The sequence below is a fragment of the Ostrea edulis genome, chromosome 7 (assembly GCF_947568905.1).
Source record: "Ostrea edulis chromosome 7, xbOstEdul1.1, whole genome shotgun sequence".
Lineage (NCBI taxonomy): Eukaryota > Metazoa > Mollusca > Bivalvia > Ostreida > Ostreidae > Ostrea > Ostrea edulis.
In genome coordinates, this window is record NC_079170.1 from 23,693,041 (window position 1) to 23,707,729 (window position 14,689).

The 14,689-nt window shown below is 35.3% G+C and overlaps 1 protein-coding gene across 2 annotated transcripts in view; it reads right to left on the bottom strand.

The window, feature by feature from the left end:
• The window catches only part of LOC125656014 (uncharacterized), a 36,746-nt gene that overhangs the window by 2,907 nt on the left and 19,150 nt on the right, over nucleotides 1-14,689 (bottom strand). For both annotated transcript variants that reach the window (XM_048886583.2, XM_056143744.1), the window contains 4 exons: nucleotides 13,335-13,465; nucleotides 12,512-12,544; nucleotides 11,818-11,856; nucleotides 11,176-11,211 (listed from right to left, as the gene is read on the bottom strand). In XM_048886583.2, the coding sequence (XP_048742540.2) occupies nucleotides 11,177-11,211; nucleotides 11,818-11,856; nucleotides 12,512-12,544; nucleotides 13,335-13,465 (238 nt within the window). In that variant the 3' untranslated portion in view covers nucleotide 11,176. The remainder of the gene's footprint in view (nucleotides 1-11,175; nucleotides 11,212-11,817; nucleotides 11,857-12,511; nucleotides 12,545-13,334; nucleotides 13,466-14,689) is intronic.

Genomic DNA, 14,689 nt, shown 5'->3' on the forward strand with positions numbered 1-14,689 from the left:
ATAAGCAATACAAAATAGATAGTTGGGTAAACACGGACCCCTGGACACACCATAGGTGGGATCAGGTGCCTAGGAGGAGTAAGCATCCCTTCTCAACAAGTCACACCCACTGTGAGCCCTATATCCCGATCAGGTAAACAGAGCTATCCGTAGTCAAAATAAGTATGCCAAGAACGACCTACCAATCGGTCTAAAACACGTCAGACAGCATTTGACACAGATAAGTTGTATTGACGAACTAGATCGTTATAATAACCATGGAATTTGCGAAAAGCTGACTTCAATCGAGACTGTTTGTCAATAGCTTGCCTAGATTCAAAAACTGACCATACTCAGAACAAGCTCTTGCGTATCAAATATGTTGAAAGATATAAGCATCATATGCAGGTGATAATGGAATATTACCATATAAATATGGGAAGTTGACGATGGAAAAGCTGAAATCATCCCGTTTGTCATACAGTTGAATTGTCAGTTGGCCATTATTGTCTACTTTCAATAAAATATCCAGGTGCAGTAACCGCAACGTTATTCTTGATATGCTAAACGATAGAACACGATATATACACGCACGATAGGATAGGATACACGCAGGATAGGATAGAATACACACAGAATACGATATGATACACGATAAACCTGATAAACACAAAACCTGATAAACAATCTTCACGACAGACCTGATAAACTCAAAACACGATAAATGATCTTCGCGATAAACGGAAAACCTGATAGAAATGTTGTAAATTTAAAAGCAATTTAGACAAAACGAAATTTTGATACCTACATAATTACATTATATTGAAAATGATACTGAATAATTTGAATATTCATTGTATACCTAAAACGTATATTTTCTTTAATCCATGGTCGCGCTGTTTTTTGTTGTTTTTTTTTAATTCTATTCATTTTTTTACGCCATCACAGCTAAAATCAGAAAACTAAACTATATACAGCTTTTTAATTCATTATTTGATATCTATATGAATTTCCTGAGCAAATGATTCTAAAACTTAAATTCTCACCTAATGTTTAATATATCAATTATACAGGGAATTAACAATTAATTTTAATATAATGTAGGGATATCATGCTTCAGTAGCTCTCTCAAAGGCGGATGCAGCGCTGGCGCGCCGGGCGCCCCCCCCCCTCCCCCCGTTTGATTTTTTTTTTTGCTGTTGGTTAAATTCAAACAAAAGAGCAAAATATACGTATGTAGACATTATATGTTCATTATCTAAATGAAGAAGAACACACTCTTTTATTGGCACAATTTCGTTAGCTTCCGGGGCTTTCGCCCCCTGTACCCCATCAATGCAAAGCTTCAAGGCAACCCCAGCCTTCTACTACCCCCATCCCCCCGTTATTAAATTCCTGGATCCGCCACTGTCTCTTATTCTAATGTCTAGTATCTTGAATGTGAAATAAAATCAAGTTATATTATGTGTGTCGCGAGGAGGGGGTATATTTTGCATCAAGCTCCACATTCACTGCTCATTCAAACAGTACAATTACTTTCATAATGACCGCTTTAAAAAATCCTCTGCACTACACCATATCTTCATTCGTTATATATGTCTATACTATGAGTGATAATTGTTAGTCATAATTGGAACATATTTATTTGAATTGATATCTTAATAACAAAAAAATGAATAAACTATATATGAAAAAATAAACCAACCTCGCATTTTTTAAATTCGTAATTTTAAAACACTTTAAAAATGTTGTGCTTAGAATGTAAAAAAAAAAAAATAATAATAATCATCAAAACCGACATAAATTTCTAGTATCTACCCGTACGACTATTGGTATATGGTACAAGTGTACATGTACAATTAAAAAAAAGAACGATGACAGCTGAGTCGTGCCCAGTTGAACAGACTTTTGGGAGATGCAACACCCTTGCACCCGTTTAAAACTTAATCTTCTAAATGTGTGAAATACAATGTCCCTAAGAATGTTTGCGGTCAAAACACGGGTGATACACAAAATCATAGATAAGGACGCGCACAAGTATATAAGTAGAATACAGGTGGGGAAAAAAGCGGAAGAAAAATAGCCCTTATCAAAATATATGTAATTAACAATGCAATTTACTGACTTTCCCTTACAAATCGGAACTTCCTATTTCTCTGTTAGTGTTAATTATAAATGATTGTTTCTAGACAAGCAAATGTTTATGAATTTCAGACGAAGAAGCTTTCAGATTCACTGTCCTCGGTTTGCTCGGCAAACTACTGCCTACTTTCCTGACTACTTAAAATGAAATTGTGATAAATTTTGACCCTCTCTGAACAGACAAATAGCTCTTCTTCTGACTTAAAATCGACAACTTTGTGTTCTCCTTCAAATATACTGTCTTTCCGCGATTCCTAAAAATAGTTTCTTTAACACAACGAATAAAGCTTACAGAAAACATCGTGCTTCTGCATTACATTTAATATACGATCCCGATAGTTTCCGAAGCTACACGATAAACGGTTTTCACGATAAACGGATAACCTGATACACGCAAAACACGATACACGGTAGACCTGATAAACGTAAAACACAATAGGAAACGGAAAACTTGATAAACGCAAAACACGATAGGATAGGATACACACACGATACGATAGGATACACACACGATAGAACACGATAGGAATGTCAAGAATAACGTTGCAGGTACTCTATGAAACAGAAATGGACGACTCTGTTGTGTCTTTTATTTCTAGCTCAAATAGACATATAAATGGAAGTTTTTATTGTTAATAGACAAAATGGCGTCGATATATCTTAATTTCGAATTGAAGGCCACGGCAAGAGATTTTCTTTTCTCGCGTAGAAGTTTTTGAATATATTCTGCTTTATATGAATATAGAAACAGGTCAGCTAGCAATGGAGCACAATCCGTGCCCATGAGAATTCTAACAGACTGTTGGAAGACCTGATCACCAAATACCACGAAGATATTGTCAATGAGGAACTCTAGCATTTTTTTAAATTTCAATTTCAGAGTTTTTGTGCATGGAATCAAAGTAATGTTTAACAAAGTAATTTTTGAATGAGTGCTCACTAGATATGAATATTTCCGTTTTCTATTTTTGTTGAAGAAGCAACTGTCTATGATGTCAAAAAGTATAGTCTTTCATTTATCGTGAGGAATGGTCGTGTAAAGTGTTGAAAAGTCATAGGTTTTGATGTTATTGATTTGGAAAAAGTCATTTCGGAGAAGGGTCAGGTTAAAATCAGGATGAAAAGTGTGCTTATTTATTCGGGTCTTGAATGTTTTCGGGAATTGTCTGTGACCCTGGAAGATGGTAAAGTGTTCCAGATCACTTCTTTTCAACTTCGCACTTTTTGACGAAATCGTGTCCTTGCATGCAGGGGATGCTTACTCCTCCTAGGCACCTGATCCCACCTCTGGTGTGTCCAGAGGTCCGTGTTTGCCCAACTATCTATTTTGTATTGCTTATAGGAGTTATGACATTGATCACTGTTCGTTATCTTCACCTTACATGCAAAATTCTAATTATTGTTCATTATCCCATAGACCCTGAGGCGTATTACTACACCTCCAAAGTGTTCCATATCTTTTCATGCAAACTGTTCATCGTTCAGTGCAAATCGTTCAGCGCTCTGTGCAAACCGTTTCGTTCAAGAATCGCTCTGTACATAATCAAATCACACTCATAGAGATGTATTGATCGTTCAAACCACGCCCAGGCCCTTAGAAATTACAGACAGTACTAAACGTGCAATTCAGGTCGGTATAGGATCAGGGACAGATGAACGTTGTTGAGAAATCGAGTAAATATTTTAAAAGTTCACTAAGGTGGACTTTCGAGAGTGAAAATTTGCAAATAATCGAGAGAAAAAAAAACAGTGATTCTAAAACTATCAAGCAGAGCAAAATCCGATATATTCGTAGCCCTTGAAGCAATATTATATTTTCAGAAGCGTGACATAGTTCTCCCCTCGGTATGTGTTTTGTTGTTGGGTTTTTTTTTGTGTACATAGGAATAATTTGTCTCGTTAGACTTGTTTGGTCATTATATATTTTTCAATAAAAATATTTCCTTCAAAATGGTTTATCGGAACTGTCTGGAAAAGGTCGACCTGTGTAAAACGTTTACATTTTATGCAAATTCTAAAGTACTGTGATTTGTTTTTTTTTCCACTATGATAAAGGTCTTTGAAATTAACAACAGTTTTGACTTTTTGCAGGAGATGTGAAAATTGACAGGGGAATTGAAACATGACAATAGAGGTATTTACAATTTTGTCCCTCAAACTCGATTGTAGAATATGCAAAGTTTTCTTTAGGTCTACGATTGTGGAAAATACAACAATACCAGAGAGCAATAATATGTTAAAATTGTCTAGAAATATGTTCTAAATAATTCAATCTGAACTGATATTGCACCAAGAAATAGAATGACGATTAAATCTTAACATTTTCATATATTCAATATCAAAGTCTAGTTTAAAGTTAGGTGAAATGTCGGATTTGAAAAACTAAAAGTATTTTAATAATTACTGTATTTAGTCATTATTTGTTTTATTTATTCATTCATATATTTAATTAATTTCTCAATCGATTCCATTCAAATTGTGATTGTTTCTATTCCTTCTTATCCAAGATGGCAGGTTCTTATTGACTGACTTGTACGATGTCTAGATGCACCCTCCCCCACCCCTACCCCGCCCGAGGATATATTTTAGTTTTGTTTGATTTTTTATTATTGAATCATTTTTCAAACACATATATAAAATTGAATATATTTTTATTGTATGTCTTCGAGAAGACTGGAATATAAAATTGCACATTTTAGCTGCGCTTCCAAAAGTTCATATTTCAATACTTTCAGGAGAGACACACAAAAAAACGTTCTTATCCGATTATTATACGCAACTAATGATAATAAAAAATAAATGTTAATAATAATAAAAAATAAATGTTTTTGACATGATTGTTTACATCTTATGCCACCACGTCTTATAATGAGTACAGCCAACATTCGATTATTTACATGTAACTCACAATTTCTGATAAATTTATCGGTACACACGTTTTTTTGATATTCTAAACGTCATATAGAATTTCAAAATCAATTCAAAACAAGTCAATGAATTCGTTCTAGAATTATTAAGTAACGTTTTTGGAAAATGAAAAACCTTCCCCTCCTCAATTTTCGGATTGACTTTGATCTCGCTTAGATATTTGCTCATATTGCCGTTTAGAATTTGATTCCTGAACATTTGAACCCTCTTTCCCCAACAACCCTAACTCATATTATTTACAAGTTACATCTTCATCATACAGACACCATATAAATGATATGTAGTACACCTCTTGTAGACAAATATAGAAAACAGGAATTATATAAGCCTGTTGGCTTATTTCCTTATATCGTGTACTCAAGTAGTTCGTTTGTATTATGTCACTGAAACTAGATAAATAAAATTTTGTTTAAATTAACCCCAACTACACCAACACTAATGACGTACTAATGAAATAATCCACGATGTAGGGTTTAGATATGTGTATATATCTCAACTAATTTGATACACAAAAGCTAGATCAGTTTTTAAATCAGGCAGGTTACTGACAAACTAGTTGATGTTGTAGAGGTTTGACCTCTCTTGTTTAAGATCAGCATTTCGCAAATTCGATGGTCGTTACAGCTATCTAGTTTACCGATACAACCCATCATTGGGTTAAACGCTGTCTGACGTATTTCATGCCGATGTTTTGGCTGTGTTTAGCACACTGATTTTGACTACGGATAAATACGTTTACCTCATCAATATATAGAGTTCATGACGGGTGTGATGCGTCGACAGGGAATGATCACTCCTCCTAGGCACCTGATCCCACCTCTAATATATCGTGAGCCCTCTACCTTGATCAGGTAAATAGAGTTATCCGTAGTCAAAATCATTGTGCCAAGAACGGTCTAACAATTGGTATGAAACAAGTCAAACAGCATTTGACCGAATGATAGGTGAATCTGATATTTACAATGCAGAACCAGACTGATACATTTTAAGTGGTTCATTGGTTAGCATGAAATATTGTTATTTTATCTCGAACTGCTGAAGTCCGTTTAATTATGGAAATACTGTAGGGCACCATATTATACGAATACACTTCGGTAAGATGTATACACAGCGGGGTTAAGTTGTCCCGAGTAAAATAACAAGTAATAACAGCATATTCATATAAAAGTAAAATTCTTTCAAGCGTCGCATATTTGTTGTAAAAATCGTTTGTCAATACATTAACAAACACCGTATCACGTGGGGAAATCCTTTGCTTACCTATCACGTCGTCATACAAGTGACGTAGTGCTATTTTTTATCCGCTAGACTTTTAGTTGTTTATCACCTCATTACAGGTGAAAGATGTACTCAAATCATTTGCAGCTTGGGCTTGATATGTCGACATTGATATGGTAAATTTAAAGAGTGATACGGATCGGTACAATATTCTCTCAAATATAGCAATTTCCATAATCTCAACTCAAATGTTGGGCATTTTCCACATTCACATCCAAATCGTATCTAATCGAGGCAAAATATTATACCTTCCGTATCAAAATCCTAAATCTGCAACTAGTTACCTTTATATGCCTAGGTCGAAATAAAATATCGTCATCTTTCACCTGTAACGAGTCGATATGTACATGCGTTGGTTTTCTTTATTCCAAATGACTATACACATCGGGGGTGATATCAAGGTCACAAACTGATGTAAAGATTACTTTACAGTCTTTCGTGCACATACTATATATAAATATATGATACTTGTATATTAGCGAAGAAATGGGGGGGGGGGTCATCAAACACATACAGCTTGAACACTAGATAAAAGCATTTAAATAGCGAGAAAATATTATGACATTTTCCCCGCGATACAACTATAGACCTGTACGTCGTGACGTACTTTTATATTGTGACGTCGAATAGTATAAATTGCACCGAGGTACATTTTATGATGTTTGTTTTAGCTTTACTCGGGACGCCTTAACCCTGCTGCGTATATGAAAACAATTTATTATCGGTATGCAGTACATGTAGGACTAGAAATGACTGCATTATAGGTTTTATATTCATGAACATTTGCGCCAAATTATTCTTTAGAACTTTTTTGTCAACCTTGTAAAGCCAACAATATCTGCACATGTACATGCATTTGTCTTTAGAGCAAAAAATACTGAAACATTTTTGCCCAAATGTGGATCCAAGGTCGGCAACTTCCCCATCAGTTAGTGTTCCCCCAAGAATATTTACTTTGTGCTTAGCCTCCCCTCATTCCATTGTTTAGAACTTTTATAATTTGTACATGCTCCTGCTTTCTCTTCCACAGACACCAGCTTCTTTTAACAATACTTTATGCTAACCGATGGATCGTATCAGTCAAACCAAAAGACCACATTAATGGGGAGGTGAATTTCATTTATATATGGCAGCTTCCACAGGGACCCGAGATGCTCGCCCACATTACCATTTTAATTACTCTAGTTAACACGTCCAGTTATGTAGTCTCTTTCGTTTCGTTCAGTTTCGCAACATTTCGTTTTGTTTCGATTTGATTTCTTTTGGGATTTTTTTTTTTTGGTTTCTGTAGGTTTCGTTTCGTTGGGTTTCATTTTGTTTTATTTTGGTTTGTTACGTTTTGCATTTTACAGGTACCCATTCACATACGAGGTTTTGTCACATGATTTCAACAGTCTCGATTGAAGTCAGTATTTCGCAAATTCTATGGTCGTTATAACGATCTACTTCGTCAGTACAACCTCGCATTGGGTCAAATGCTGTCTTACATGTTTCAAATCTATTGTTAAGCCGTTCTTGGCACACTGATTTTGACTGCGGATAACTCCGTTTACCTGATCAGGATATAGAGCTCACGGTGGGTGTGACCGGTCAACAGGGGATGCTTACTCCTCCTAGGCACCTGATCCCACCTCTGGTGTGTTCAGGGGTCCGTGTTTGCCCAACTATCTATTTTTTATTGCTTATAGGAGTTATGAGATTGATCACTGTTCGTTGTCTTCACCTTGCATGTATACTATTTAGAGTTATGATTGCCGTAGACGTGCAGTATTAAGGGTGTACGGATATTGATTGCATTATTTATTCTAAAATGGAAAGAAACGCAATTTGCTCATATTTCTACATACAAGGTTTTCGAAGCACAACGACAGCATGCATTTTAGAACGACACTACGATTGAATGTTCAAGAATACTGAAACAAACGCGACCATTTCAATTTCAGTTTGAATAAATCAATAATTAGCAAATTGAATAATTGATATCCCATGCTGATACAATTTTTGCATCTTTTCGTTTTATTTCTGAAGTTTAAAAAATAGTCAATTGTGTTTATCCCAACGTGTTCGTAAAGTCATTAAGCTAATAAGTAAACATTAAAGTTTTGATTAATTGAATGGTTTGGATTTTTCTTTTATTTAGGAGCAATTTACCGCGTCCGATATGAACAGTCATTTTAAAATGGGTCATTATCATTTCTTTCTCCACCTTTTTGATAACACGAAAGTTACCATTATATTGAAATTATTTAAAGTTGGAACTTCTCTCAGGAAGAACCAAAATTGAGGCATGCAGTCCATGGCTACTGTTTCGTGCAAGCCCTTCACAAAGTGTGCAAGCCACGCCTACCGTGTCGTGCAAACCGTTCACAAAGTGGTCAGCATTTTGTGCGAAGTGTTCCGTGCAAACTGTTCCATACAGGCAGTTCAACGTTACCTGGAAACCGCCCATCGTTCCGTGCAAGAATTGTTTAGCACAGTTCCGTTCAAGTGGTGTAATAGTACGCTTCGTGGTATGTACCTTAGCTTTAGGTGCCATGGCATAAACAGATGTGAGTCTTCATTACATTTAGATATTCGCATATCAATTGCATGTATTATACCCTTCATATATGTACATCTGACTCTTCAGAATATTTTGAATTTCTATATTTGCTTGTGTGCACATGAGGAGAAAAATATCTTCCTGTCGCTTTCAACTCGACATTTAGATACATTGACGACGTTTCCGTTATTTACAATCATCATTTTCATTCAAATATTCATTCGATATATCCCAGTGAAATAAAAGATACCACAAAGTCGTCCACATCTACTTAATACTGAAATATTTAATGAAAATGATAATTAAAGGCAAACTAACAACCTAACTTTATGACAAACATAATAAATTATGTTTCTCCAACCTCAAATCCCTATATCTATGTAGCAATATTCCATTATCACCTGCATATATTGTTTATATCTCTCACTTTATTCGATACGGAAGAGCTTGTTCTGCGTATGATTGGTTTCAAATCGTTGGTGTTACAAGGGTTTCAACAGTCTCATTTAAAGTCGACATTCCGCAAATCTATGATCGTCATAATTTGGCAATATCTAGTTGGCCAATACAACCTATCGTTGCTTCCAATGCTGTCTGACGTGTTTCATACCTATTATTAGGCCGTTCTTGGCACATTGAATTTGACTACGGATTACTCCGTTTACATGATGGATATATAGGAATCACGGCGAATGTGTCTAGTCCACAGGGGATGCTTATTCCTCCTAGACTCCTGATCTCACCTCTGGTATATCCAGGAGTCCGTCTCTTACCAAACTCTCTATTTTGCATTCCTTACAAGAGTTATTAACTTTATCACTGTTCTTTATCTTCACCTTTTGATTTACTTCTTTGTAACCCCCCCCCCCCCCCCCCCCCCCCAGGTTACCGTTCCATCCTGTTCCCAGAAAACCATGATATTTAGACATGAATAAAAGTGAGTTTAAATGATATGATGATGCTTGCATATTCAAAATTTGACATATCATGACCCTGATATTCTTCAAACAAGACGATTTGAAAATATCCTATATATTACACGGTAGGTGCAAGGCGAAGATAACGAACAATGATCAATCTCATAACTCCTACAAGCAATACAAAATAGATAGTTGGGCAAACACGGACCCCTGAACACACCAGAGGTGGAATCAGGTGCCTAGGAGGAGTAAGCATCCCCTGTTGACCGGTCAGACCCATATCCTGATCAGGTAAACGGAGTTATCCGCAATCAAAATCAGTGTGCCAAGAACGGCTTAACAATCGGTATGAAACACGGCAGACAGCATTTGACCCAATGCGATGTTGTATTGACGAACTAGATCGTTATAACGACCATAGAATTTGCGAAATGCTGACTTCAATCGAGACTGTTGAAATCCCTGTACCATCAACTTGTTTGTCAGTAGCTTACCTCGATTTGAAAACTGACTATACCCAGAAAAAGCTCTTGCATATCGAATCAGTTGAGATATATAAGTGTGACTGGTCAACAGGGAATGCTTATTCCTCGTAGACACCTGATAGCACCTTATCACACTTCCGGTGTGCCCAGGGGTCCGTGTTTGCCCTACTCTTAATGCTGTATTCTTTATAAGAATTATCAAATTAATCGCTGCACTATCTTCCCTTTTATATATATATTTCTATATAAAACTTTAAACCCCGTTTGTGATCTAGACCATGTAGTCATGGTGTGAAGAAACTTGAAACTGCGCTACACGAGGATGCTTGCATGTTAATTTGACATATCATAATCTCGCTTGTGTTGATATTTTAAAAGAACTTTCCTATATATCCATATGTAAATCCTTGAATCATTACTGTGACCCCAACCTTCCCTGCAGGCCATGGTGAGAAGAAACTGGAATTTACACGATATGGTTTTTGCAAATTCAGATTTTACAATGGTTTCCTATTTCCTAAATTTCCGTTTGAACCCACTTTGGTTCCAGGAACAATGATTTGGAAAACACTAATCTTGAGTTGATAGGGAAATTTCTATACAAGTTATGGTATTTTTTTTAACTTTTAAATTGGAAGTGGACATGGTTCTTTTTTTCAAGAACATCAAGCTTCTTTATACAAAGATGGTGTATGCTAAATGTGGTTATATTTGGCTAAGAGGTTCAACGTAAAAGGTTGAAAATGTTTTCGTATACTAATAATAGACGACAGTTTACGGACAATAGACAGACGACGGACAAAATGTGATCAGAAAAGCCCAGTAAAGAGTATCGGTCAGGTAAATAAAATGACAGTGAATGCGATATTATATGTACAAATACCTATGTTATTACATGTACCTTATAAAGGTTTTTCTTCCTGCAGTGTTCCTTCTCCTAAAACGAAGCCAAAAGATGTCGATAAACATATGTAGTCATCCGACAGCGTTTAGGTCACCCGAATCAGCCACTGAGTCAAGTAGGAAGATACTAGCAATACCCATTGTCGTGCGATATACATTGAGAGTCCCGCATAACACTTTCAGAATTGTTTTACTCTTTTCTGTGTATTATCGTTATTGCAAAAGACAAAGAACATATCAATTATAATCTTTCAGGTCACACGATGTGATAGCGGACTGGACCAAGGTCATTCAACAAATAGCTTTTTAAAAAATTTTCTCCTGGAATTAACTTTATAACTGGGAAATATCAGTTCATACATGTCACAAAGGTAAGTTACAGATGGGGGATTTCCCATAACATTGAACCATAAGATTGAAGATATATTATACAAGGCATATAGTTTGCCGCAATTGTGAACTGTGGTCATTTGGCCAATATCTATGTACCCCCCCCCCCCTCCACAAATAAAAACACCTTACAATATCTATCCAAGCCACAATTTTGTAACTGAAAAAAAAAACATCATGAAAACTCCAGAACTCCCAGTTTTCACCACAGCATTATCTAATCTTGGTTAATATATGCATTAAGAAATACCTTCTGTGGTCAGGTGTTCCATTTCTGATGTTCTTGGTGCTGAAATGAATAATACAAAAAGTTTCATTGATACTTGAAAATTGGAGATAACGAACAACGATCAATCTCGTATCTTCTATATACAATACAAAATAGAGAGTTGGGTAAACACAGACCCCTGGATATACCAGAGTTGGAACCAGGTGCCTAGGAGTAAACATCACCTGTTTACCGGTTACACTGCTGTGATCCCTATAACGGCCTAACAATCGAAAGACAGCATTGAACATAATGATATGTTGTATTGGCAAACTAGATCTTTATAACGACCATAGAAGTTGCAAAATGCTGACTTTAAACGAGACTGTTGAAATTCCTGCTCCTTTAACTTGTTTATCAGTAGCCTGTCTCAATTCAAACAAAACTCATAATACGCAGAACAAACTCTTAAGTATCAAATTATAACTTTCAATTGCAAACTAAACTGCAAATATAACATGCAGTATTAAAAGATTTTTGATGACATAACTTGACAATATTTTTTTATGCTGGCTTTGTTTTCTTGGAGCTTCCTTTTGAGGTATGTGTTTACCAAATATTGTACATACATATGTTGTTGTGTCTGATAATGTGTTCTACATGTGGAGGACGATCATTAATACAATGATACTAGTGTGATTTCTATATTTTAGAAACTCTATTTAGAAGATCATACCTTTTAAAGACAATTCTTCTGTTGATCTCTTGGCTAAAATGAACAACACAACATGTACATCAGCCTTTCTTAATGAAGATAAAACATACACTGTATAAATACAACAAATATTGTATGGAAGTTATACAAAATGCACCTACCACTTCCTTGCATGCTTGTTTTACTTTTGGTTTTATATGCACAAGTTTTATAAACACGCTCATATACTATTAATATTTTGTGATATAATTTTAATTACTGAGACAAGTAGAAAAAGAAAATTAATTATTTAAATATAAATTCAACAGTGGTCATTTGATTTGAAGACTAGTTGAGGTGCACTTTTGATATAGAGAAAAATACACTGAGGAATGACATGGTATATCCTATTTTGAAAGTATCCAATAAGACATGTGATTGGTCTATTAGCAATACAAAATATACATGCTTTTATTCAAATATTTGAATTTTAAAAATTCATTTAAGAAAGATTAGATATTATGAAAATGAAGAATGAGCACATTACATTCAAATCCGTTGTCTTAAACTGCATTTTCGGAACTAACATGGTTTATTTTAATGGTTCCTCGCGGAACGGTACGTATATGTGAAAGCAGATCATATGATGAATCAAATTACTATTGTTTTTTTAACTTAGTAGCTAATGAATTGAATTGTGATGGGAATACGTAATCTTCCGACATAACGTCATCAAATGTACACTTGCATCCATAATATTGTTTGTATTCCTTAATTACATATTCAAGTGAACATGTTTTCTACACCAATCAAATTACCTAGATTTAATACTGAATGGGTTAAATATTGATATAAAGAAACCTACTTCTAGAATATCTCCTCCTCCAGATGTAACATGTCACTAGACATATGCATGTCAATATCAACAGCACTGCGACAACCACATATACTACTGTTGTTTTACTGTTATCGTCATCAACTGGATAAATGTCACCTCTAAGAAAAAACTCTCACTTTCAGTTGCTTTTCAATAGCACTATATTTCCTATAGCAAGATGTTGTATTTTTCCTGAGGCATTCCCGTGTGATAAAGAAATGCAATTTTTAAACACGTTTATATACACTGTAACATATCGACACTATTTTCCTCTTATATGCTTCATTCTGTGGCAACCCTCTCTACGATGTAATTTTCAAATGATTTTACATGTAGATATCACAATACCTTTTCATGACAGGCTTCATTATGAAATAACCCCCTCAAATAAATAAATCTAATTTTCAAATTATTATAAATAGCAAAACAAAAAAACAGATTTCACTGCGAGATAATCCTCCCTAAGAAAAATATATCATTTATGAAAAACATTACTAAACCTACTATTTCTTATCAAAGGTTTCACTTTGAAATAGCCCTCTCTAAGGTTTGAGACTTCCAAATACAGTAAAACACGTTTTGAGCGAACCTCCACGACCAGTAAAATAACTTCGTTATTATCAAACTTCGTCCTATCCTATAAAATCGTCGTTATTTCTTCTCATAAAGGAATAAATATCACTTTGCTATAAGTGTAAATTAATTATCAAAGTATTTGTTATATGAGTACGGATTATTTATTAACATTCCAGGGCCCTGCGAGGCATAGTACAAAGAGTAAAACATGTAAAATTATGCATAATGAAGAGATTTGTAGATAAATCAGATAACAGTAGATACAAAGAGACAATGTTTCAGGAATATGACATGCAGATTACATCATGTATGTACATTGTAATAATTTGTGTAGTTATGTAAATACGGTGGTTGTTCGATATGTAGTGTGTATTGCATGATATCGCACAAGCATTCGACTCAAATAGTAAAATGAACATTACATCCCTTCAAAGTATTCTCCGCGGTTTGAAATACATAATTTCAATCTCTGAATCCATTTCTGAAATGTGTCACGGTACGCTGATTTAGGTAGACCTCTGAGGCACTGACTGATGGCTGAGCCAAGGGCTTGTCGGGACTTGTAACGACGACCAAATAGGAACTTTTTAAATTTTGGAAAAAGGAACAATTTGCAAGGGGCTAGATCTGGAGAGTATGGTGGGTGTGGCAAGACAGTAACCTTCTCCGACTTCAAAAATTGCTTCACAAGCTCAGATGTAACGGATAACTCCGTTTACCTGATCAGGATATAGGGCTCAAGGCAGGTGTGACCGGTCGACAGCGGA